This window comes from Gadus morhua, chromosome 13 (assembly GCF_902167405.1).
Source record: "Gadus morhua chromosome 13, gadMor3.0, whole genome shotgun sequence".
NCBI lineage: Eukaryota > Metazoa > Chordata > Actinopteri > Gadiformes > Gadidae > Gadus > Gadus morhua.
This window is the reverse complement of record NC_044060.1, coordinates 27,580,782-27,602,600: the sequence shown is the minus strand read 5'-3', so window position 1 is coordinate 27,602,600 and position 21,819 is coordinate 27,580,782. Positions and strand designations below refer to the sequence as shown.

The 21,819-nt window shown below is 41.1% G+C and overlaps 1 protein-coding gene and 3 long non-coding RNA genes across 5 annotated transcripts; all 4 read left to right on the top strand.

Moving 5' to 3' along the window:
- The first annotated feature begins 2,329 nt into the window (after positions 1-2,329).
- On the top strand, positions 2,330-4,089 carry LOC115556657 (vegetative cell wall protein gp1). 2 transcript variants are annotated; one of them, XR_003979096.1, is made up of 6 exons: positions 2,330-2,525; positions 2,609-2,695; positions 2,823-2,898; positions 3,063-3,140; positions 3,252-3,395; positions 3,514-3,748. XR_003979096.1 is itself a non-coding variant. In XM_030373829.1 (4 exons), exons 1-4 carry the CDS (start codon positions 2,896-2,898, stop codon positions 3,862-3,864), a joined length of 600 nt encoding a protein of 199 aa, XP_030229689.1. In that variant the 5' UTR covers positions 2,823-2,895; the 3' UTR covers positions 3,865-4,089. The 2 variants fall into 2 exon arrangements, 1 of the variants encoding a protein (XP_030229689.1); XM_030373829.1 differs by lacking the exons at positions 2,330-2,525; positions 2,609-2,695 and having other exon boundaries at positions 3,252-3,419; positions 3,514-4,089.
- A 4,325-nt stretch (positions 4,090-8,414) lies between these two features.
- LOC115556672 (uncharacterized) lies at positions 8,415-11,001 on the top strand. The gene is made up of 3 exons (XR_003979111.1): positions 8,415-8,750; positions 9,801-9,942; positions 10,888-11,001. It is a non-coding gene; the product is annotated as an uncharacterized LOC115556672 (long non-coding RNA).
- Positions 11,002-15,512: 4,511 nt separating this feature from the next.
- Positions 15,513-16,009, top strand: LOC115556673 (uncharacterized). The gene is made up of 3 exons (XR_003979112.1): positions 15,513-15,609; positions 15,720-15,772; positions 15,900-16,009. It is a non-coding gene; the product is annotated as an uncharacterized LOC115556673 (long non-coding RNA).
- A 1,915-nt stretch (positions 16,010-17,924) lies between these two features.
- LOC115556667 (uncharacterized) lies at positions 17,925-20,756 on the top strand. The gene is made up of 5 exons (XR_003979106.1): positions 17,925-18,067; positions 18,644-18,688; positions 18,839-18,889; positions 19,293-19,340; positions 20,288-20,756. It is a non-coding gene; the product is annotated as an uncharacterized LOC115556667 (long non-coding RNA).
- Positions 20,757-21,819: the final 1,063 nt, after the last annotated feature.

The following is a 21,819-nucleotide window of genomic DNA, read 5'->3' as shown; positions in this document are numbered from 1 at the left end:
ACAACAACACCACATCAGGCGACCGAAATGATAGAATGAGCGCATAACAGTGTTTTTGGCTAGTTTCAAGCAGTGGGGGGAAACATTAGGTTTTGATTAACTGGATGTAAAGGCGTCTTATTTTTTGGAAACGCGACCAATGCATGGTCTTAACAACATGGATAGTAGGGTCACAAGTTGATCTGGCTGCCTTTCGTGTTTTCAAGAAGAATTTGTGAATTTTAATATACTACGGCGGATATTTCCCCAGTTGGTCAACGGCACAATGGAATGGAATTGCAGTTTGTTATATTTTTTCCCCGCAATGGTATGAATTCGAATCCCGTAATGTATCATATTTTAAACATTCATTTTCCATTTATTTCGGCTTAGAACGGTTCTACGTGACAAGTTTCTTCCAATTACACTACAAAAATGAATGAGATTAGAATCTTTTTGACATTTTATTGAATAACAAATCAAAGAGGCATTCGGAAGGACAGCTACGTGTCTGTTCCCGATTTCGAACATCTGGCGTAGCCACGACAACAAGCGAAGCATTCGGCTGAGGGTCACCAGTTAACCCGGTCACGACTTGAACTGAAACACCGGACATGTCACTAATTTTCCTTATCATTTGAAATGACTTTGGTTAATTTACTAGCATGTTAGCATCGGTTTAACTTTACTAACTTGGGTCAACTTCTTGTTAACTTATTGCATGTCAGCCTCAGTAGGAACTAGTAGTACGATTACGGTGAACAACCATTTTAATTCACCTGTACGGTAAACAACCATTTTAAATTACATGGGGATATACTAGGGATTATTTTGTATGTATCATATGATTCATGAAGTGTCAAGGTAGGTAAAGGTAACGGTCCCATACCAAATATGATGAGTCCTAGTTTGTACACACAGACACACACACAGACACACACACAGACACACGAATATATATATATATATATATATATATATATACAGGGTTTTTTCTAAACAAGGGAACAGGGGCGCTGCGCCCCGATACTCCCGGCGTGCGCCATCCTACCGAAATGCCGACTGAACCTTTCAGACTTGGATCTGTACTTACATGCTGCTGTACAACATACACTATTTCTCAAAACGATCTTTTCTCCGCGAAAATATCCCAACACCACCACCTGACAATGTGTCTGATCCTCAAATAACTTATAATTACTCCAAAAATATTCCGATCCGAATTGGAGTTTCCCAGACCGAGTCGACATGCTAACGTTAAAGTTATTAGCAGCTAGCTAGCTAGCTACTATGTATTTGAATGGGTTTTTGGTCTAGGCGCTAAGATGCTAAGCAAGTATACAAGACCATTCCAGTTCTCTCTGCACAAAGCGGTTTCAATGAACGACAGAAATAAACAAATGCTGAGTGTTGATCAAGAGTTTTGCGAGAGCAAAACGAACAGTCGAACAGTCGAACAGGGTTCCCTGTTACCAGGGAACCCGTAGCAGGGAACTAAATGGCAGCTGCACGGCCGAATTAGCCCAATAAAAGTGTAGTAACCCAGAGAACCAGCTACAACATAGTTTCATCCAAACGAGCCGTCTTTAGCGAACGGTGAATTGCATTGGCTTCTACGAGCAGTCGGCTTTCAGCCGCGAGCTTAGGGACCGTCTGCAAAGTGCAAAACTGAATTGCATTGGCTTCTACGAGCAGTCGGCTTTCAGCCGCGAGCTTAGGGACCGTCTGCAAAGTGCAAAACTGAAAACGACAACAATAGTAACATTTCTATAGCGTCGCCATTATTGACTCTAGAGCCCCAAAACTTGTTCCATAGAGACATGGCACAGGAGGTCTACCATGACTAACGCTACCCTGAACCACCTCCTCAGGATCAGTATTGAGGGGCCTGCAATTGATCAATTTGATTTTGACAAGGCAGTGAGCCGTTGGGGCAGTCTCAGGAGCAGACGGCTGCTGTTGTGATTTGTCCTACTTAATAAAAGTTTAGCCAATATTTTTGAAATTTGTCGTGTTTATTTACAGGGTAAAGTTGTACAAGTCTACCAAAAGTTGATAGTATTTTAGTTTTTCAGGATGACCACAAGAGCTAGAATTTCTCTCTAAGATAGCCTCAGAATGTACCATTTAATCATTATTTTTTCAAAGGCTTCGCGCGGTGGAAGGGGGAGACCCCGTTCCACACCATCCCCCGCCTCGGTCGCATTGCTCCCTCGGCTTTGCGCAGGGCTCTGCTCCCTGCTACTTTTTTTTTTTTGAGAAAAACCCCTGATATATATATATATATATATATATATATATATATATATATATATATATATCAGGGGTTTTATATATATATATATATAGCATTTGTCTTTGACAATGTATGGTAACTTGGCCATTCTTCCCCTTGTCTTCAGATGTCTACTAAGAAGCATCGAGCCATGGGGTCTGAGGAGTGGGTGAGCCGCCTGAGGGCATTTGCCTCTTCTGGCACTTGGCCCTCCAGTGCAGGGAACAGGCCATCTCCGAAACAGGCCAAGTGGCCCAACCTCTACCAGAAGGTAAACTTTGCCCCAACAGTAAACCAAAACTCCAAAGTGAACCGATTGTGTCCAAGTAAATCATTCATTTCAATTAATTACAGATTGAGTAGTGTCCCACGATGCTGCGTGGGCAAACCTCTATCTTAAGGGTAGCGCAGACATGTACCTGTGGCTTTCACCCCCAGCAGGTAATATTGAGAGCCTGGTGAAATAAATGCATTTTGTAGGCTTACAACTTGTGATGTGGACAAAATCCCATTAGTATTAATGCTTGTTTAATGGTTTTATTGTTTCTGTCTGTCAGTCTGTGAGAAGCCCTGCAGCTACCTCTGCCTCCACCTCTGCTGCGCCTGCACGGAGCCCTGGGAGGCATGCATTGACGCTGGCGATGGTGAATATTTCCATCACATTAAATACCATGTCATTCACCTGGGTAGCCATGATCAACTCATCTCAGATCTGTGTGTTTACATAACTTTCATGCGTATCACTGGTGTGTATAATGTTTTTATTTTTAAGACTATTTTATTAAGACTATTCTTGGTTGATTTTCAGTTTGAGAAATCGCGGTTCGGTGGGACTTTGTCTGCTGCAGCCAAGCCGAATGTCAATCTGACTAGGAGGCCTGTTGAGGTAATTGATGTACCTATAGCTGTGCCTGATGCCTTAGAACACAGCCATACAGCCAACACTATCCTTGTTTTGTAATTGTACTTCATCAGCTCAGTTTCCCCCTCTTCCCAGCGTCCCTCCAGCCCTGCCACTGTCCCGTCTGGGAGAAGCACTCCATCCGCTACCCCACCTCGAGTGACGCCCCCTTCCAGTCCCAGCTTCTACAGGCCTGTCTCCCCTTTCTCTCTGCCTCCATCCAGCCCTGTCATGTCGGCGGTGAGGACCAGCTCTTCCCCTCTGGTTAGTGCAACTGTAATAACCTCTACACAGGTCTTACATACTGTAGCGTGTAGCGGATAGATGATTTATGATCTTTTTCATTTTCTTTATGTAGGTTGTATCAGATATGAGTCCTGCTCCTCCAGGTCTCCTCCCTGCTCCTCCTGGTCCCCTCCCTGCTCCTCCTGGTCCCCTCCCTGCTCCTCCTGGTCCCCTCCCTGCTCCTCCTGGTCCCCTCCCTGCTCCTCCTCTTGCTGCTCCAGATCAGTTCTGGCTGCCGGTGGAAATGAGGAAGACCATTCCCCAGCAGGACCAGCGCTGGATTGCGTCCGAGCTGTGGAGGAACCAGCGGCTGCGCCCGGACGTCCAGCTCTGGTATGAGCCACCAGTTCCTGCCCTCATCTACAACAAGGTCCCGTCACCAGACCGCTTTTTTATGCACCCTGCCCCTCCTCCGAGTCCCTGACCAAGGAGCAGTGGTTGGCGGAGAGGAGGAACAAAGATCACCCGTGTTAAATCTATATTTTAAAATAGACATGTTTATATATTAACAAATGTTTTAAGAATTATTTGCTGGTCATCTTATTCGAATCATTAGCCAGATCCACTCCACAAGAGGAAGCACCATACTAATATTGCAATATAATATGCACACAAAATGATTTATAGTTGAAATACTTGTAGGTTGAAGATGACGCTAAATTGAGCATACAGGTCACAATACAAATAATAACTAAACAAGTAGCTTGCTAAAGAGTGCACAGGTGTGCTGTGAATAGCTGTATGGCTACAACAATAGTGGAATAGAAAGTACCATAGTAATTAGAATATTCCCATTAAAATAAGTGCATGTGTCTGTCAATGGAGGGCAAGGGTAATTATATTTGCGCAAGAGATCTTGACTACATCCATGAATGAACCAAAAAAAATGTTTGTCACCAGTGGGACTTGAACCGCCGACCTTCTGTTCCATTCCAAGGCTGAACAATTGCACACAAAACTCCACATTCACACGTTTTTATTTGTTTTTTATGTAATGGAGGCCTAAATTTCTCTCATTCCCTTCCCTTTCTCTCCCTTTTTCCTCTCTTTTTCCTTCCTTTTCTTCTCCCCCCCCTCTCCCCCCTTTCCTTCCTTTTCCCCCCGCCCTAAATGTCTATTGTTCCCCAGCTTTGGCGCAATTGGTTAGCGCGTTCGACAGTTAATCGAAAGGTTGGTGGTTCAAGCCCACCCAGGGAGGAGCCGATTTTAACTGACCACCAGGATGTCCATTAGCCCAAACCTGTAACGGCAACTTTCTATCAACAGTTGAAGACATCAATGTAGAGGAGATTTAACGCAGAGGGTTTTTTGTGTGTGTTTTTTTTTTTAATGTTGTCTGGTATTGAATTTTGTAAGCCGGGCTAGCTCAGTCGGTAGAGCATGAGACCCTTAATCTCTGGGTCGTGGGTTCAAGCCCCACGTTGGGCGCTATTTACTTTTAACCTAGCCCATCTGATGGAACAAAAAAGGAAATGTGTAGTTCTTGGTTCTGTTCGATCATAGAGCCACACTAAATGTCAGCCGGTCAGCAGGTTGCGTGTTTGACCCACAACATTTTGCATTGCTATGGAGTCAGCTAGAAAGTTTGAAAATAAACTGCAACTACGGTTTGTGGCGGCAAACCATTAAAGTCTTGATAATTTCAAAGGGCCAATAAGCAATATAACATGACTTTGAAAGCATGGCTATTCCCCTTAGATGGTATTCTAGCATACCGGGGTATAATACAATCTCATTGCCATTGACTGTTTCAATGGTTGAGTGAGATTCATTTGTTGCGAACTTTGCCATAGCTGACATGCAGACATGTTCCCATTTTTACAAGACACATGTGAATAGATAGATAGATAGATAGATAAATACTTTAATAATCCCAGAGGGAAATTATTTTTGTCACGAACTCCAGATATACATACAAAAATAAATAAATAAATATTAAGAATAAAATAAAAATTATAACATATATATATCCATATCCATATATATACATACACACACACATATATATATATATATATATATATATATATATATATATATATATATATATACATATACATACAACATAAATACTCATACATACACAAAAGATAAAAGATACAACCTAAGAAAAACAAAATAACAAATTTAAGGACAATATCAATATATATACAACACCATATATACACATACATATATATATATACATATACACACATACATACATATATACATACACACAGGGTGCGATTTGCCGGTGGGGATGGTGGGGATTATCCCCCCCTCTGGTTTACACGTCCTACCCTCTGCTGAATTATTTTTATCCTCGGTGGGGATAAAAATTATCCCCCCCACCCAAAGTATTTCCACCATTACATCGTAATAATTAACAACCAAAATACACAGGGTCCGTCTTCATTTTGATTGTGCTGTGATTTTGATCTACCGGGAGCGAGTCAGAGGCGTCGCGCTCGCAGAAAGCAGTTTTATTTTGAAAACCAACCGGATTTACTTGCGTTTCTATGGTTTCAAAAGTCAACTTCCTGTCCCCGCCGAAACAAAAGTTTAAACCAAATGGACGAAAAATGAAAATAATACAGAGCAGCATATCTTCATATTTGAAAGAGCTTGAGTCTGCGGCTTTTGATTTGGGCATCCAGGCTCGTAGGATTGGGAGAGTGTTTGATGTGCGCTGGCTGTCCTCAGCCTGCACGTCAGTGACAGCTCTCTGGGAGAGCTATCCAGCCTTCCCGGCCCGCAGATTTGCAGAGATGTGGTTGAAGCAGGGTCACCACGCTGCTATCGATCCGCCAACAGGAAAGCAAAAAAAAGAGGCTGAAGTGCGTCATCAGAGCGGACTGTTTTCGTTGTCTGACCTATAGTCTACCCGATTAACCCATAAAAAAAAAAACGTCTTGACAGCACATTGTGGTATTCCATATTTTCTGTTGAAACTGATATCGGGGAAAAAATATATAATTTTTTTTATTTGGCACATTTAAAAACAATATTAGCTATGAGAAAATATTTCTGCAAATGCAGTGGTTAAGTTCACGTTCAAAATAGGCCTACCGCCTACGTTATGAAGCCTAAGTGTAAGGTTTAGATACACAAAGTCACAAGATCAACTGTTTTCATAAGTTTTCACACTTTCGTGTGGTTATTTTTCCTGAATAAAATGTTTCTCAAAATTATCCCCCCCTCTGGTTTTTTCACAAATCGCACCCTGCATACACATATATATATATATACATACATACATACACATACATACACAAAATACAAAAATAATTGTACAGTATTATGCAAAAGGTGCAAGAATTATAGTCCTTGTTTGAGGTCAGAGATTACAGAGAGGGACGGTGTCTGACATTCTAAGGGAGGCGTTGTCAATTTTAATATGAATGAATATGTTCATTGGTCTCTGTGGCGCAATTGGTTAGCGTGTTCGACTGTTAATAGAGGGTGGTTCAAGCCCACCCAGGGACGAGCTAATTTTAACTGACCACCAGGATGTCCATTAGCCCAAAACCTGTAACCTTTGTTAAGCGAAAAAATCGACTTTGTTTCCAAGAGTAGAAGCAGTTCATCAAGATAGAACTACTCTGTCATTTCCCTTCTAACCATGTACTCCCGCTGACTTGAGTACGGACTGTCTGAAAGAAGAGCTATCTGTTTAAAGGTCCCATGACATGAAAATCTCACTTTATGAGGTTTTTCTAACGTAAATATGAGTTCCCCTAGCCTGCCTATGGTCCCCCAATGGCTAAAACTTGCGTTTGGTGTAAAACGAGCACTAGCTGTTCTGCTCGCCTTTGAAAAAAACGGAGGCTCAAGTGCGCTGATTTGGAATGTCTGTATTCATGACGTCATCAGGAATCTCAGCTCCTCCCCTTACTCTGCCTGGCCCGCCCAGAGACGTTGGCCCGCCAATGAGACTCGACCGTGCGAGTGCCACGTGTGTGTGTGTGTGTGTGTGTGTGTGTGTGTGTGTGTGTGTGTGTGTGTGGTGTGTGTGTTTGTTCCTGTGGTTTAAAGGGACATTTTGTCGGATACCTACTTACTCTATGAGGACACCACCGGATTATGAGGACACCTCTGGTGTCCTCATAATTCAAACAGTGTAGCGGCCCTCAGGAGGCTGTCATCAAGCTGCTCTCAAATTTTCTCAAAAAGTCCCGATAAGCACAAACCCAACTTTTGTGTGTGTGTGTGTGTGTCGTCGCCAGTGTGTGGTTATTTTCCGTGCCGACACACATTTCCCCGCCATTCCACACACTGAATGAGCGTAATTCATTGGCTAAAAATCCCTCGACTGTGATTGGCTGCAGTCAGACGTCAGTCATGGTTCTGATCAGTGATTCGCTTGCAGTGATGTCAATCAAGCAGGTTCTGATCAGTGATTGGCTGCAGCGATCACTCTATACGTTTCGCGGGAAATCTCATAAAACTGCGGCAACGAGGTGAAGCGGATTAAGCAATTCATGAACAGGTAAGAAACACTTTTAAAAACCTTAGTTTAGGTTTTAAATACTCAAAGCCATTTCTGTGACAAATAGAGGACACATTCAGGGCTTCGTCTGCTGCAGCTAATGGTAACGTTAGTTAATGTCGTCGCCGAGCTAATGTAGTCGCCGAGTTAATGTAGTCGACGAGAGTTAGTTGTTTAGACGGTAACGTTAGCGTTATCCGATATTTTTGACAGCGACAACGTGGTGTTGACACACGCCGTCTCGTTGAGCACCGAGTCGGCGTGTGAAGGGGCCGCGGCCTCGGTGCTCACCGAGTACCACACTCCGCCTCGGTGAGCACCGAGGCGGCGTGTGACGGCGGCGCGGCGCACATTGCCAGCTGTGTTTATAGCCTGTTTATAACCTGTGCTGTGCGTCTCAACCAGTGATGTGACTAACGGCGTTAAAATAAAACGGCGTTGCTAAGGGCGTTATTTTTTCATTGACGGATAATCTAATTGTTTCCACGCCGTTACCGACGATTTGATGTGGCGAAAAGTAACGCGCTCACCACTGGTCTCAGAGGATCCAACACTGAAGAAGAGACGTGACACCAGTTTTTTCAGTTTACGGGTCATTCAGTGAAACCCATGTTAAATGTTGAGACAGAATATCTAACGTGATTTGGCATGAAATATAGGTTACATGTGATGTGACAGGTAGTTTGAAATGTAATGTTATTGTCTGGGCATTTTTACAGCAAAGATGACAGAGAGAAGGAGAGGGAGGAGAAAAACTCCTGATCAGGATGCTATTGACCACATTACCATTGGAGAAGACAAATCTTTCCTGGAAGGAAGATTTATTAACACACATAAAGGTACGTTTTTCATCCAGTATATTTATGTTTGTTTCTAGTGTAGTCACCTTACAGTAGCTGTAGTTCACTATGGGGTTTAGATGCACGCAAATAAACTCATCATTATCTGATTTCTGGAGTTAACTGAATACTAATTTCTTACTCATAACATAATTCATTTCTTCAGTGAATGTCTATCGATTCATCTGGTTTGTTTTTTTCCATCTGTGCTTGAGAAAAATGTATAAACGGATGTAGTTAAAACGCCAGAAGAAAATGAGCAGTAGCCCTCCAGGAGTAGGGTTGGGCACCACTGGTGTATACCAACTTGCCACCTACATGCCATATTTTTTACAAGCATTGTCTTCCTTTAACTCTTTTCATTGTATGACTTATATTATATGAACTGACTGTAATTGTCATAACTTTTAATTATATGTATCTTTATATTTAAGTTCTGGATTTGTTTGCATTTTGTTTAATTATTTTTGTATTGCACAGCACTTAATTGTTGTCGGTCTTCCTCTCATTATCTACTCACCCTCATGTCGATGAGAAGTGTAGTTTTTTAATCTTCTAGTAAAAAATGTAATTTACGGCATGTGATTAATCTAAATCCTCACCATTACAGGAGAGCTAAAGCCTAGCAAACATTGCATGTTCCTCACACACCAGTTCAGACGGTGCATGTTTGCAAGACTTTATCTCTCCTTCAACAGTGAGTATTAAGATTAATAACATGGCATTAATTACATTTTTTCAAGTCATTGCATGTGGCAGCTTCAGGAGACTTGGATGAAGGTGCACAAGCAGTTTGGAAGCATTTAAAGGTTATTAGGGGTTGTTTTATTACGTTTACAACTGGTCACTGTTTGGAAAAATACTGCAAACTTTTTTCTTCCCTTCAGTCAGTGTTTTACGGATTAAAAAACTATACCAGACTTCTCATCAGCATGAATGAAATTTCATTTAAAGTGAACTATTCCTTGAATATCTCTTTGAAAATACAGCCATAAATGAAGTTGGTTATCTAACAGGAGCTGATGTTGCTGTTTTCTTTATTTTCTTCAGGGAGAGGTGTGCTTACACAAGACTACATTGAACCAAAAAGTTTTGTGGTGGAGTATCGTGGAGTTTTGTCTCTGAGCGACAGTGCAGATGACAAAAACAGCAAATATGCATTTGAGTTCATGTGGAATGGGAAGCACTATTGGTAAGATTGCTGCTTGTTCATCAACGTCTTACTTGTTCAAAGAGAAGTTGTGTTTTTTTTGTAGGGTACATTCAATAACAACAAAGCTGGACCAAAGGTGCTTTACAGAGAGATTTAAATTGTATGATTATTTAATTTATGGGTTGGTCTGTGGTTTCATATTTGAATTTCTGAAACCCTGGATTAAATTTATCAATCAAGTCTTATTAATCTGACCTGTTACATACTATCTTCAGTGGTGGTTCAAACCTATCAACCTACACCCAGTGTTGAATTAGATATACAGGGATAGGCAATTACAGACAAGTGAACTTAATTATAAACTTTGATCAACAACTTTATGCACTACAAACTGTTTACATGTCCAAAATGCATAGGTTTTCCTGGATAATATGAATGTTAATAGAGCAAATAGAATGTGCGACTTCCTGATGTCATCCCTCTGCTCTCTGTTCACCAATAACTAACCGACGAATACTACCAGTGGGATATTTCACAAAACTAAGATAAGGGATTAAGCTGGGATTCTCTGGTTATCCTGGATGAATTTAGCTGTGTTTCAGTTTCATGAAAGCAAAGGCACGTAAGGTACTATGGAGATTTGTTCTGTGCAGCTAGCCTGCTCCCGACCAGGCAGGCTTTATTAATCTTGCTGTTTAGACAGCAACCACTCTCATCTGAAACCAGTGTGTTTCTTGTTTATTTTTAAAAAATAAATAAAATCAAAGAACGTGTGCTTTCCTAGATGACAGATGGACAAGCCTTTTTAACTGGCAGGAAGTCAGACACAGGAAAGGCACAAAGCATCCGGTCAATTTTCAAAAATAAAACACTAGGCTATGTGCAGACTACCGCCCTACTTACCCACAGTAGAAGCACAAAAAACAGAGAAATATAACCAAATCAAACCTTTATTTTTGTACTAATAATTTCTATTTCTCACAGCATAGATGCTTCAAAAGAGGACGGAACACTGGGACGACTAGTGAATGATGATCACATACATCCCAACTGCAAAGTCAAGAGGATAATGGTCAAAGGAAGGCCACACTTGTGTCTATTTTCCATCAAGGAAATCTTTCCAGGCGAAGGAGATAACATTTAACTATGGTGATTCCTCTTGGCCATGGCGCTCAGTGGTGAGTTAAGGTCCACGGGGTCTCTTATAAAATTAACAAATCATAGTATGTTATTTTTATTACTGTTAACCAATAAATGGCATTAGTGGACCTGTTATTGTCCTGAATATCAGCCCAGCTGCGATTTGGTTGTAGAGATGAGGCCACAGGCAAAGAGCAAGAGCACGAGTGTGATATTGCTTAATTAACAAATATTTGAACAGGTTCACAGCATTAGGTGAGGTAGAAGGTCAGCTGGGTCATTGTAGATGTTGTTTTATTTCTTTATTTAGTTTATAAAGGACAGGTGTGCACTTAAATTAATCATTCATGAGAATGTGTACAATCTGCATAACTGTGAAAACGTTGAGATTGTAGAAATTGGTTGTAGACCTACACATTTTATGCTACATGACTCATTACTCCCATCTTCTTTTTCTTAATGACTACTAAGTGAAAACGCTGCCAGACAAGTGACTAGTAAATTTCCTCATGTACTATTTCAGGCACCCTGTGAAGAACCATCTGACCCAAACTTGACGAAAAGTGAGCCAGTCTCAGAAAAGGCAAGTTGTGATTTGCACCACCACAGTCACTTGCTGTATCACCTTCAATACGTTATAAATGGTTCTGGTCCTTCAAAGTCTATATGACAGGCTCATTACTCCTGCCTTCCTTCTTTCTGCTGACTAGTAACTAACATTTCTGCCATACACATGGTTGGTGTCGTGACACAATGTTTGTGAAATTGAAAATGAATTGGTTCATGTTCAAATGTCAACTCTGTTTCTGTCATTGACTCATTCACAGGACGTCTGTGATGGGGTTGATATGATGGCAGCGGTTAGTTCAACTCCCGCAACATCAAAGACGACACTGTAAGTTGACAGTATTCCTGTAATATGATTTTTACATCCAGGCTAGGGATGCACCGATCCGATATTAGGATCGGATATCGGCCCCGATATCAACATTTTAGCTGGATTGGGTATCTGTAAAAGCAAACCGATCCGTAAGACCGATCCGTGCCTTTTAACTAATATTTTAAAACATATTACGCGATACGGGCTACGTCATGCATGCCGCAACGCGGAGCATTGAGTGGAGTTGCTGCGACAGACAGCATGGGTCGCAGGAAGGGGTCTGTGATTTGGAGATATTTCAGCCTCACCACACCAAACTAGCTCCAAGGCTGTTTGCAATGCGTGAAAAGCGAGCGTTGCCTCGGTCGTATGCGGAGTCCAGCCCGAGGAGCTGGCTCTGCTGGCGGAGAAGTCGGCATACGACCGAGAGGTCGCACAATGGAGCGTCGGAGAAATGATATGGACCCGAAGTGAACTGACAGCTGTCTACTGAAAACATTGCTTTCTCTCCTCCATGTCGCGTTTCATAATATCAGAGAATACCCCCGTCAGTTCGGCCGCGGCGCAATGAAGGAATAAAGATCGTAGTTACTAATTTACAACCTCGTTGATGAGCAACATTTAGAAAACATGTACTTTTAATTCAGCATTGGGTGAAATCGAAGCGTCTAGTTTGTACTGAATGCATGTTGATGATTATACACTTATTATAGGGGGTAACTACATTGCCACGACATCGGCTTCCTCCATCTTTCTGCGCCAGCTTTTTAAATAAATCGCCGACCCGAAGTGAGTTGAGAGCTGTCTGCTGAAAACATCTTTCTCCCACCGGAGCAGCCCCTCCGCCGCCCGTCCGTATACGGCATTCCCCAATTCATTCTCCCCCATGGTCAAGATAACCACACTACGAGGTCTTTACTTGTTGTGGATGTAGGATACCCGAGAGTCGGAGAACCCGACGCGGCCTTAGATTCATAATATCAATAACGTCCAGTTCGGGCCGCGGCGCAATGAATGAATAAAGATCATAAAGACGTCGGAAGAAATAAACGTTTATTTTGACAGATGTGCCCTAAGTTACTACTTAACAACCTCATTGATGACCACGTTTAGGAAAACATGTACTTTAATTCAGCATTGGGTTAAGTCGAAGCGTAGCGTCTGTGTGCTTCCACCTTTAATGAATGCATGCCATGCGTGCTCCCGCGGCCAGGGATACGCTTCTTATAAATGGGGGCTACATTAACCGGCTTCCTCCATCTTCTTCGCCACCTTTTAATAAACTCGCCGTTTCTCGTTTTTATTATTTATTTATTATTCGATTTAGCTTGTCCGTTCACGTGCCGATTTTTGTGCGAAGTAGATTGGATAAAGGTGTTTACATGCATTTTACAAATCCTTTGAGATCTTATTTGTTTAGTTACCCGATTATGACTATTATTATGTATTATACTATTGTACTACTTACTATTACTATTATGATGATGTAAACGGCTGACTGATATCGGATCGATATCGGTATCGAACGATACGCAAGGCCCCAGCATCGGTATCTGCATCGGAACTGAAAAAGTTGGATTGGTGCATCCCTAATCCAGGCATAATACTGTTAGTTGATGTTATGATGGTGCTCAGAGTCCACACACACACACACACACTGTCCTGACAGGATTATAGGGACACAGTGTGTTGTAAGGACAGAAGCAAACCTGTAAACATTCAAACTGAGATTTTGTGTGTCGGATGGGCACTTCTCAGACCTGAATTATGAGGACCCAGTTTTTCATGAATTCAATTCTGCATTTCTTCACACAATACGTTTCACAAGTTGGTTATGTGTTATGTTAAGGATTCCCATGGTCATAGGAAACCACTACGGTTTATAGGAAACCTGAAAAAGTCATAGAATATCAAATACCGTATTTTCCGGACTATAAGTCGCGGTTTTTTTGTAGTTTGGCTTGCCCTGCGACTTATATTTCGAAGCGACTTATATGCCAAAATTGTGCGTACATAATCCTCGGCCGCAAGATGGCACCGTCATTCATTAGGCCTACAACTGAACGCTGCAAGCCTACTGCACCACCGAATAAATTATATTCTCGTCGTCATCGTCCTCAATGTCCTCCGGTTCAACCAAAGCTACCCCAGCCTTAGCTGCAATTTTGTAAATGTAAATGGACTGCATTCATATAGCGCTTTTCTAACCATTGGCCACTCAAAGCGCTTTACAATTTTGCCTCACATTCACCATTCACGCACACATTCACACACCGACAGCGGAGTCAACCATGCAAGGCGACAGCCAGCTCGTCGGGAGCTAACAGTCAGGGTTAGGTGCCTTGCTCAAGGACACCTCGACACTCAGCTAGGAGGAGCCGGGGATCGAACCAACAACCTTCAGGTTACCAGCCAACCCGCTCTACCTCCTGAGCTACTTCCGCCCTGTGCAACATAGCTGTCACACATATCACAGCGCATGACTTGGCCGGCGAAAACTGGAGCCCTCCGCTGGACTTGTGAAGGCATCTACGCTCAGGTTTAGGACCGCGGCGCATACGCGTCCGGTGGAATCCCGGTGTCACTGAATTCGGTATACTCTCAGAACTACGAGGGGCCGACACACCTATATTGCTATTGCAATTTTATTCAGTCTCTCCAGACTAAACGTTCTTGTTTAAATGTTTAAAAATAAATGCGACTTATACACCGATGCGACGTATATATGTTTTTTTCCTCGTCATGGAGCATTTTTTGACTGATGCGACTTATACTCGGGAGCGACGTATAGTCCGGAAAATACGGTAGTTTGGGTTCATTACTCCTGTCTTCCTTCTTTCTGCTGACTATTAACTAACATTTCTGCCATACACATGGCTGGTGTCGTGACACGATGTTTGTGAAATGAAAATGAATTGGTTCATGTTCAAATGTCAACTCTGTTTCTGTCATTGACTCATTCACAGGACGTCTGTGATGGGGTTGATATGATGGCAGCGGTTAGTTCAACTCCCGCAACATCAAAAGACGCCACTGTAAGTGTAATTATGAGGACCCCGTTTTTCATGAATTCCCTTCTTGAATGCCTCCTTGCAGCTGCATAGCTTAGAAACTGAAAAATTGGAGGATGAGGATTTGTGTTTCTACTATGTTTAATAAGCCATAGGTTGAAAAGTATCATCCCAACTTTTTACAAGTGATGACTTATTCTGTAGGTATGAACATTTACTTTTAGGTTATTCAATTATAAATATAGCCTACAGTGTATGTGTATAGCATTGTTATTAGGGCAGGGTCCACCATACACCAGTGTGCATGTGTTTGCGCACTTACAGTGGAGGGGGGAGGGGCTGACTGGGAGTGAAAGATGCTTTGCTGAAGCATTGGCGTAAAACACTGTATTCGCATCACGCAAGGGGAGACAGCGTGCCATTTTGAAGATTTAACGTCAAGTTTAACACGTGGGGTATGAGCAAATCCATATCATACTTAATCCAGTGCAGCCTGTGGGTAAATGTTTATATCGCATATTTACAAATTTTCTCAATTTTATTTTTACTGATATACATTATTGCTTCCTCAGTGCCACCATATACTTACCAGCGCATTTGTCAACGCTTTGGACCATTGTGAAGCTTGCAATGGACCTGTCTCCGCTCTAAGATGGCTTGGTTACACATGCAAATGTTCGTATTTACATCACACCAACACAGTTGTTGTTGTTGTCTTTGGTGCAGTTATGTTAAACTAAAATAAAAGCCAGACTTGCTAACTTTTCATTTAAATGTGCTTTTAGTGTGTTCAAGGTCGTGGCACAAATCTTGCTTTATCAAGATGAATCCGTTGCAGGTATGTTCATTGTCTTCTATTCCATTTTAAATTTGACTTTAAAATGTTTCGTGTTGGATTGTGATTTATACAGTAATACATTTTGGGGGTTTATTTTAAACAAAGCTTCTTTTTTTTTGCTGCATAGGATGTTGATGAGCATGTTTCCGACTCTGCAAGTAGTCACGGCACTTCCTCCGGTGATCTCTTTCACATTGACACTGAATCAAGTTGTGATGGAAATAGTGATAGTGAGGATCCACAGTGGGTAAACCTACCACATCGAGAGGCTTCTTCTAATGAGGCTGCAGTGGTGCCAGAAGTCTCTCCTTGCACTGCAAGAAATTACTGCTATGTTTGCAAAACACCTCAATCTAAAATATCCCGTCATCTTAAAAAACATGAAAAAGGAGAGCTTGATATTGCTGAAGCATTCTCGTTTCCTAAGAAATCAAAAGAGAGAAAAAGACTACTTGAGAAGTTGCGGAACAGAGGTAATTACGAACACAACCAGGAAGTTTTGAGGAATCATGAAGGACAACTGAAATTAAGAAGAAGACCATCACGATCAAAAATCTCTGTGACAACCCAAACGCATGTGCACTGTGCATATTGTAAGGGCATGTTCATTTGTAAGGAGCTGTGGCGCCACTTGCGTAGATGCCCATCAAAGACGGTCTCCGAGAGTGAGGCTGTTGGGAAGAATAGAGTCTTAGTTGCGGCTGATATCTCGGAGACAACATTCTGCCAAGCAATTTGCGCTGGACTGTGGAAAATCCTTAGAAATATGAGGCAAGATGAGATTGCATCTGTTGTACGAAATGACTTCCTCATTCTGCAACTGGGCCAGTCTCTCTTCAACAAGCATGGGAGTGATTCAACAAAGTTTGAGTATATCAGAGCCAAGGTCCGAGAAATGGGCAGACTGTTGTTGACCTTAAGAAAGAAATATTCTATATTTAGCTTTGAAGAAGCTGTAAAGCCAAATCATTTTTACAAGATCATTGGAGCTGTCAGAGCAGTTGCAGGATATGATGAAGAGAAACACTCCTATTGCACACCAAGCCTTGCCCTGAAATTGGGACACTCGCTCAAGAAGATCGGTGACATTATTCTCTGCAGGGCCATCGCAGCAGAGGATGAAGATTTGATTAAAGCAGCAGAACGATTCACACAACTCTGCACAAAACAGTGGGCAACACAGGTCTCCCACACTGCACTGGCTACTTTGAGCAAGGCAAAATTTAACAAACCATCCACCATACCATTCACAGAGGATGTGCAGCTCTTGCACAAGTACCTGGAGGACAAATCAGCAGACGCCATTGAAAACCTAAAAGACCATGATTCTCCACAGGCGTATGCTGAACTTGCTAGGGTGACACTCACTCAGATAATCGTCTTTAATAGACGCCGTGCAGGAGAAGTCTCAAAAATGACACTTGAGTCCTTCAAAAAAAGAGACCAGACTGAGCTCCATAGTGACATAGCTGCTAGCTTGTCACCGTTTGAACAAAAGCTAGCCCAGCACTTCAGCAGGGTTGAAATTATGGGCAAAAGAGGGAGGAAAGTTGCTGTTCTATTAAACCCGGAAGTTGTCAGTGCAACAACACTTCTATCACACAAAAGAGACGCATGTAACGTCCATAAGGATAACCCCTTCCTCTTTGGACGTCCACAGTGCCCACCCACGAGCTACTACAGGGGACAGGACTGCATACGAATTTTTGCACACGCGTGCGGTGCAAAGAATCCTGATAATCTGAGGTCTACGCAACTTCGCAAGCACATTGCAACATTGTCCCAAATTCTCAATCTCAAAAATAATGAGCTGGACCAACTTGCCAATTTCTTGGGCCACGACATTCGGGTCCACAGAGACTTTTATCGTCTTCCGGAGGCAACTATAGAAATGGCAAAAATCACAAAGCTTCTACTTGCAATGGAAAAAGGAACTCTTGCAAAATTCCAGGGAATGTCTCTTGACGAGATTGAGGTTGAAGGTAAGTGGTGGTATCAACACTCTTAATAATGTGAGGTGTACAAACTTGAAACAACAATGATTTTTATTTTTGCATCAATCGTGCTTTTCTTTAGCTGAATTGGACCCAGAGCTGGAAGATGGAGATGATGAAGGCGATGGAGACGACGACGACGGAGGCTGCGAAGGTGACGACGGAGGCTGCGGAGGTGACGACGGAGGCGGCGGAGGCTGCGAAGTTGACGACGGAGGTGACGACGGAGGTGATGACAGAGGCGGCGGAGGCGACGACGGAGGCGGTGGTGAAGAGTCAGATTGTCCCCTTGGACTAAGAGGTATGTCTTGAATATCTTCCAGTGTACATTTGTGGTATTTTGTGGATTAAGAACCATGTTCAAGTTCCCTTTGCTTTATCACTGAAGTTATCATGGGTTTATGTTTGTTCAACTTCTCCCCAACTTAAAATGGCCTGGTAAACCATAAGGTATGCAAGGGACAGCTCTTTTCCGAAACAGAAATTCACAACAAACACTATTGCTTTCAAAAAACTATTTCAAATCATTCAATAATAATATTCATTTGAAAGTTGACTTTAACTTTAATGTTTTAACCTCTGGGACCCTTATACATGCGTGCTTTTCACATTTCATTTTATGATAATTTTGTCTGAGTTCATGCATATGGCACAATAAATTGACCTAACAATGAGCTAAATGTGGCCATCAGGGTCAAGTCCATGGAGCCGCATTTAAAGGTAGTCGTGTACTATAATTATGTACACATACAGGAAACAAGAACATACTCATAAAACTTAGAACACACATCTAATCACTATTGCGACTACCAAAGTATTGCATTGATCACTTAACGTCAATTGATGCTGAAGGCCATTTTTGTGTTCATTTCACCAGAAAATCAAGAAATGAAGATGCCTGTAGAGCCCACCAGCTCCTCAGGTAATGTGCGGGAAAGTCATAATTTGCTATATTGTAGGCAGTACTACTGTGCTGCATGTGTTCTGACGGGGAGAAAGCAGACAAAATGCAAAGCTGTTATAACTTCTGAACTTCTTAAATCTGAACCTTCTTTTTATATATTTATTTTAGGGAAAAGAAAAAGTATGGAATTGACCCAGGGTGAGGCCAAGAGTTACAAAGGTAAGGTTTTTGTTTTTGTCTTAAATGGTAGTAATGGTCTGGGTGTTCCAGAAATCAGGTTTAGTGAACACACTGAATTTGTAAGTAAATGTACAGTTCTTAGAGATATACATTTTGATATTGTGTCATATTTACAACAATTGTTATGGCACACTGACTAGCAAGGACATTTTAAAATGGCACTTCACATTAAAACGGTTGCATAGGGCAAGTAAATCCAAACTTCAGGCAAGTAGATTTCTGACCAATTTGCCCGACCGTGAAAAAAATCCTTAACATTGAACCCTGAAGTTCAAGCTGAAGTTCAGCAAATTGTATTTTTTTGTGTGAAAAGTAAACTTCTCCATAGGTGCTTTGGATATTGTACTAGCTATTCTAACAAAATAATTTCTTGCTTCTCCAGGGGGAAACAAACTGTGTGCGACCCAGAGTGTGGCATCCAGCTCCAAAGGTAAAACTAAATCCATTCATTCCTTTATTTTTTATATGCTTAATCAGCACACATTAATAAATAATTAAATATTGACAGAATACTAAGTACAGTTCAATTTAGTACATGGTGTCATCATCTTATGTACACATCACTGTTGTTAGAAGCAAGTATATCTTTGGCCTAAAAGGTATGCAGAAATCTGGCAGCCAGACAAATGTGACATTTATAGTTTTTAGGCCTGTCAATGACCAAAGATTTTCCTGGTTGACCAGTTAAGGTCATTAGTCGACTTATCGTCATACTTTTCTGATATTAATTTAATTACATATTTTTTGCTAATATCATATTGTTTTAACTAGCCTGCTGTTATAAATGATCATGTAGCCTGATGTTTCCAACTAGTTTAATGGTGTAAAAGTCAAGTATGGCCTAACTTCTTACCTTTATAACTATATATAATTTTAATCACTTTAGATTTGTCTTTACCAGAGTCGGAAAAAGACGCTATCGTCATGCTAATGCTATGCTAACATTACTTGCGTGTTTTAGATGTTGACATGTTTACCTGCAGAGTTGCATGATGTCACCTTCTATGGGTCCTTTATCCTCTGAAATAATCCACACTATATTTCCAGCCCTTCATAATAATTAACTGTCTAATAACCACAGGGACCAGGTGTGTTTCACACTGAGGTTTACAAGTGACGAGTAGTGGCACTTCCTGTGTCCGTCATTTCAAATTAAAAGCTTTGTTTTGTTTTTTTAATCCTACGACCAACGGACCAATGAAAACGTTGATTAAAGTTCAACTATTAGGGGGCAGCCCTAGCAGTTTGCCTAGAATTTTCAACAAATGCTACTATATGTGACTTTTGTATATAACATAATTTACCTATAGCTCAAAACTAAACTTATAACAGTTCTTGTCTTCACTATCTTAACATCAATTTTTTTTTCATTGACAGAATTCAAATCAAGAAGATGTGTGAAAAGGCCATGTAGCAAGACTGAAGTTGGTGCTGTCATGAAACATTTTAAGACACACATTTCAAAGGGACACTTGGCAACTAAGTTAGAGTGTGAGCGGTGTAAGGTTTCTGAGCACCCTGTTTTGAGCGACAGATCTCAAAATATAAGAGACTTTGTTAGGAACAGGGGCCTTATGTTTAAAAGAAAGTTCTAACTTGTTTTATTTTTTTACATATGTTTCAAAGGTTCCTCAGAGCATTATTACGTGTTTGTGTTAGTTCATGTTAGTTCATAGTTCATAGTTCAGGGCTATTTAACCTCCTTAACAAGTGGGCCGAAAAGGAAAACCACTGGGGGTTCATGGGCCACACAGAGTAGAACGATGTCAATGAATCGCTGCAAATAAATCGTACTTAAAGTAGTGTTAACTTAATGTATATAGTACTACTACATGGAATAAACTTGTCAAACGCATTCCTTCCTTCTTCACTTTTAATCGTATCATTAGAAAATATTTTGTTCTCACATATTTTGGACACGTATTTAGAATTCAACAATGTTGTTTGAATCATCACAAAACAGAACTACTGTACATATGAGACATTTTGAGCCAGTGAGTCAGTGAGAAAGATTGCACTGCCTTTTTTGCCTAGTTTGAATCATCCTGAGACACTCATGCAGCTTCTCATAGGTCATGGAGCAGCGTGCCCTTGTTCTGATGGCATTCATATGAGAAAAGCTAGACTCAACGTATCGGTTGAGCCAAACATTGTCAGAATAAGTGATGCCAGTTCCTGATTATGGGGTACTGCTACTGGCTAGTATCACCGGCTACACACGGAAACCTGATTTGCATGCAACTATGTTTCTCCTTTATTTTATTTATTTTTTGCATGCAACCTCTTGCGGGCCAGAAAAAAATTAAGAGGGGCCGTATTTGGCCCACGGGCCGCTAGTTGAATAGGCCTGTCATAGTTCATAGTTCATGTTCATGTTCAAATAATTCAGATTTGTTTATGTGGAGTTCAATATGTGGAGTTCAATATAACGCAAGTTCAATGTTAAGGATTTTTTACACTCTTGTTAAAGAAAATAAATAAAAATTGTGTTATTTATTAACTGATTCAAAGATTATTACTGTAATTCCAGGACATGAAGGTACATAAAAGGAACAACCTTCTCAAGGTTCCATAAAAGCAGCAGACAATTACAAAATTACTATTTAAAAGTTAAACAGCATTCAGTGCTAAGAAATAATTTGATATATAAAATAATACTACATTTTATTTAAAGCGCCTTTCAAGGTACCCATTCACTAGATGACAGTGACATGTCATTTTAATGGCAAATCTTTTAGCTGCTGTGGATAGATGAGATTTAAATTTCAAGAGAAAATAAACATGTTTATTGTGTATAGATAGCATAGAGTATTACACATTAGTCAAAGTTCAGTAGTAGTGTTAATCTTTAAAAAAACAGGTAATTGACCATTCTCAAAACTCTTGATGGATTGACATACAACACTAGT

What these genes read in the sequence shown, in the direction of transcription:
- LOC115556657 (XM_030373829.1), top strand. An exon ending in TGACTAGGAGGCCTGTTGAG is followed by an intron (nt 3,141 to 3,251) that starts GTAATTGATGTA and finishes CCCTCTTCCCAG; the next exon opens with CGTCCCTCCAGCCCTGCCAC. An exon ending in GGACCAGCTCTTCCCCTCTG is followed by an intron (nt 3,420 to 3,513) that starts GTTAGTGCAACT and finishes TTCTTTATGTAG; the next exon opens with GTTGTATCAGATATGAGTCC.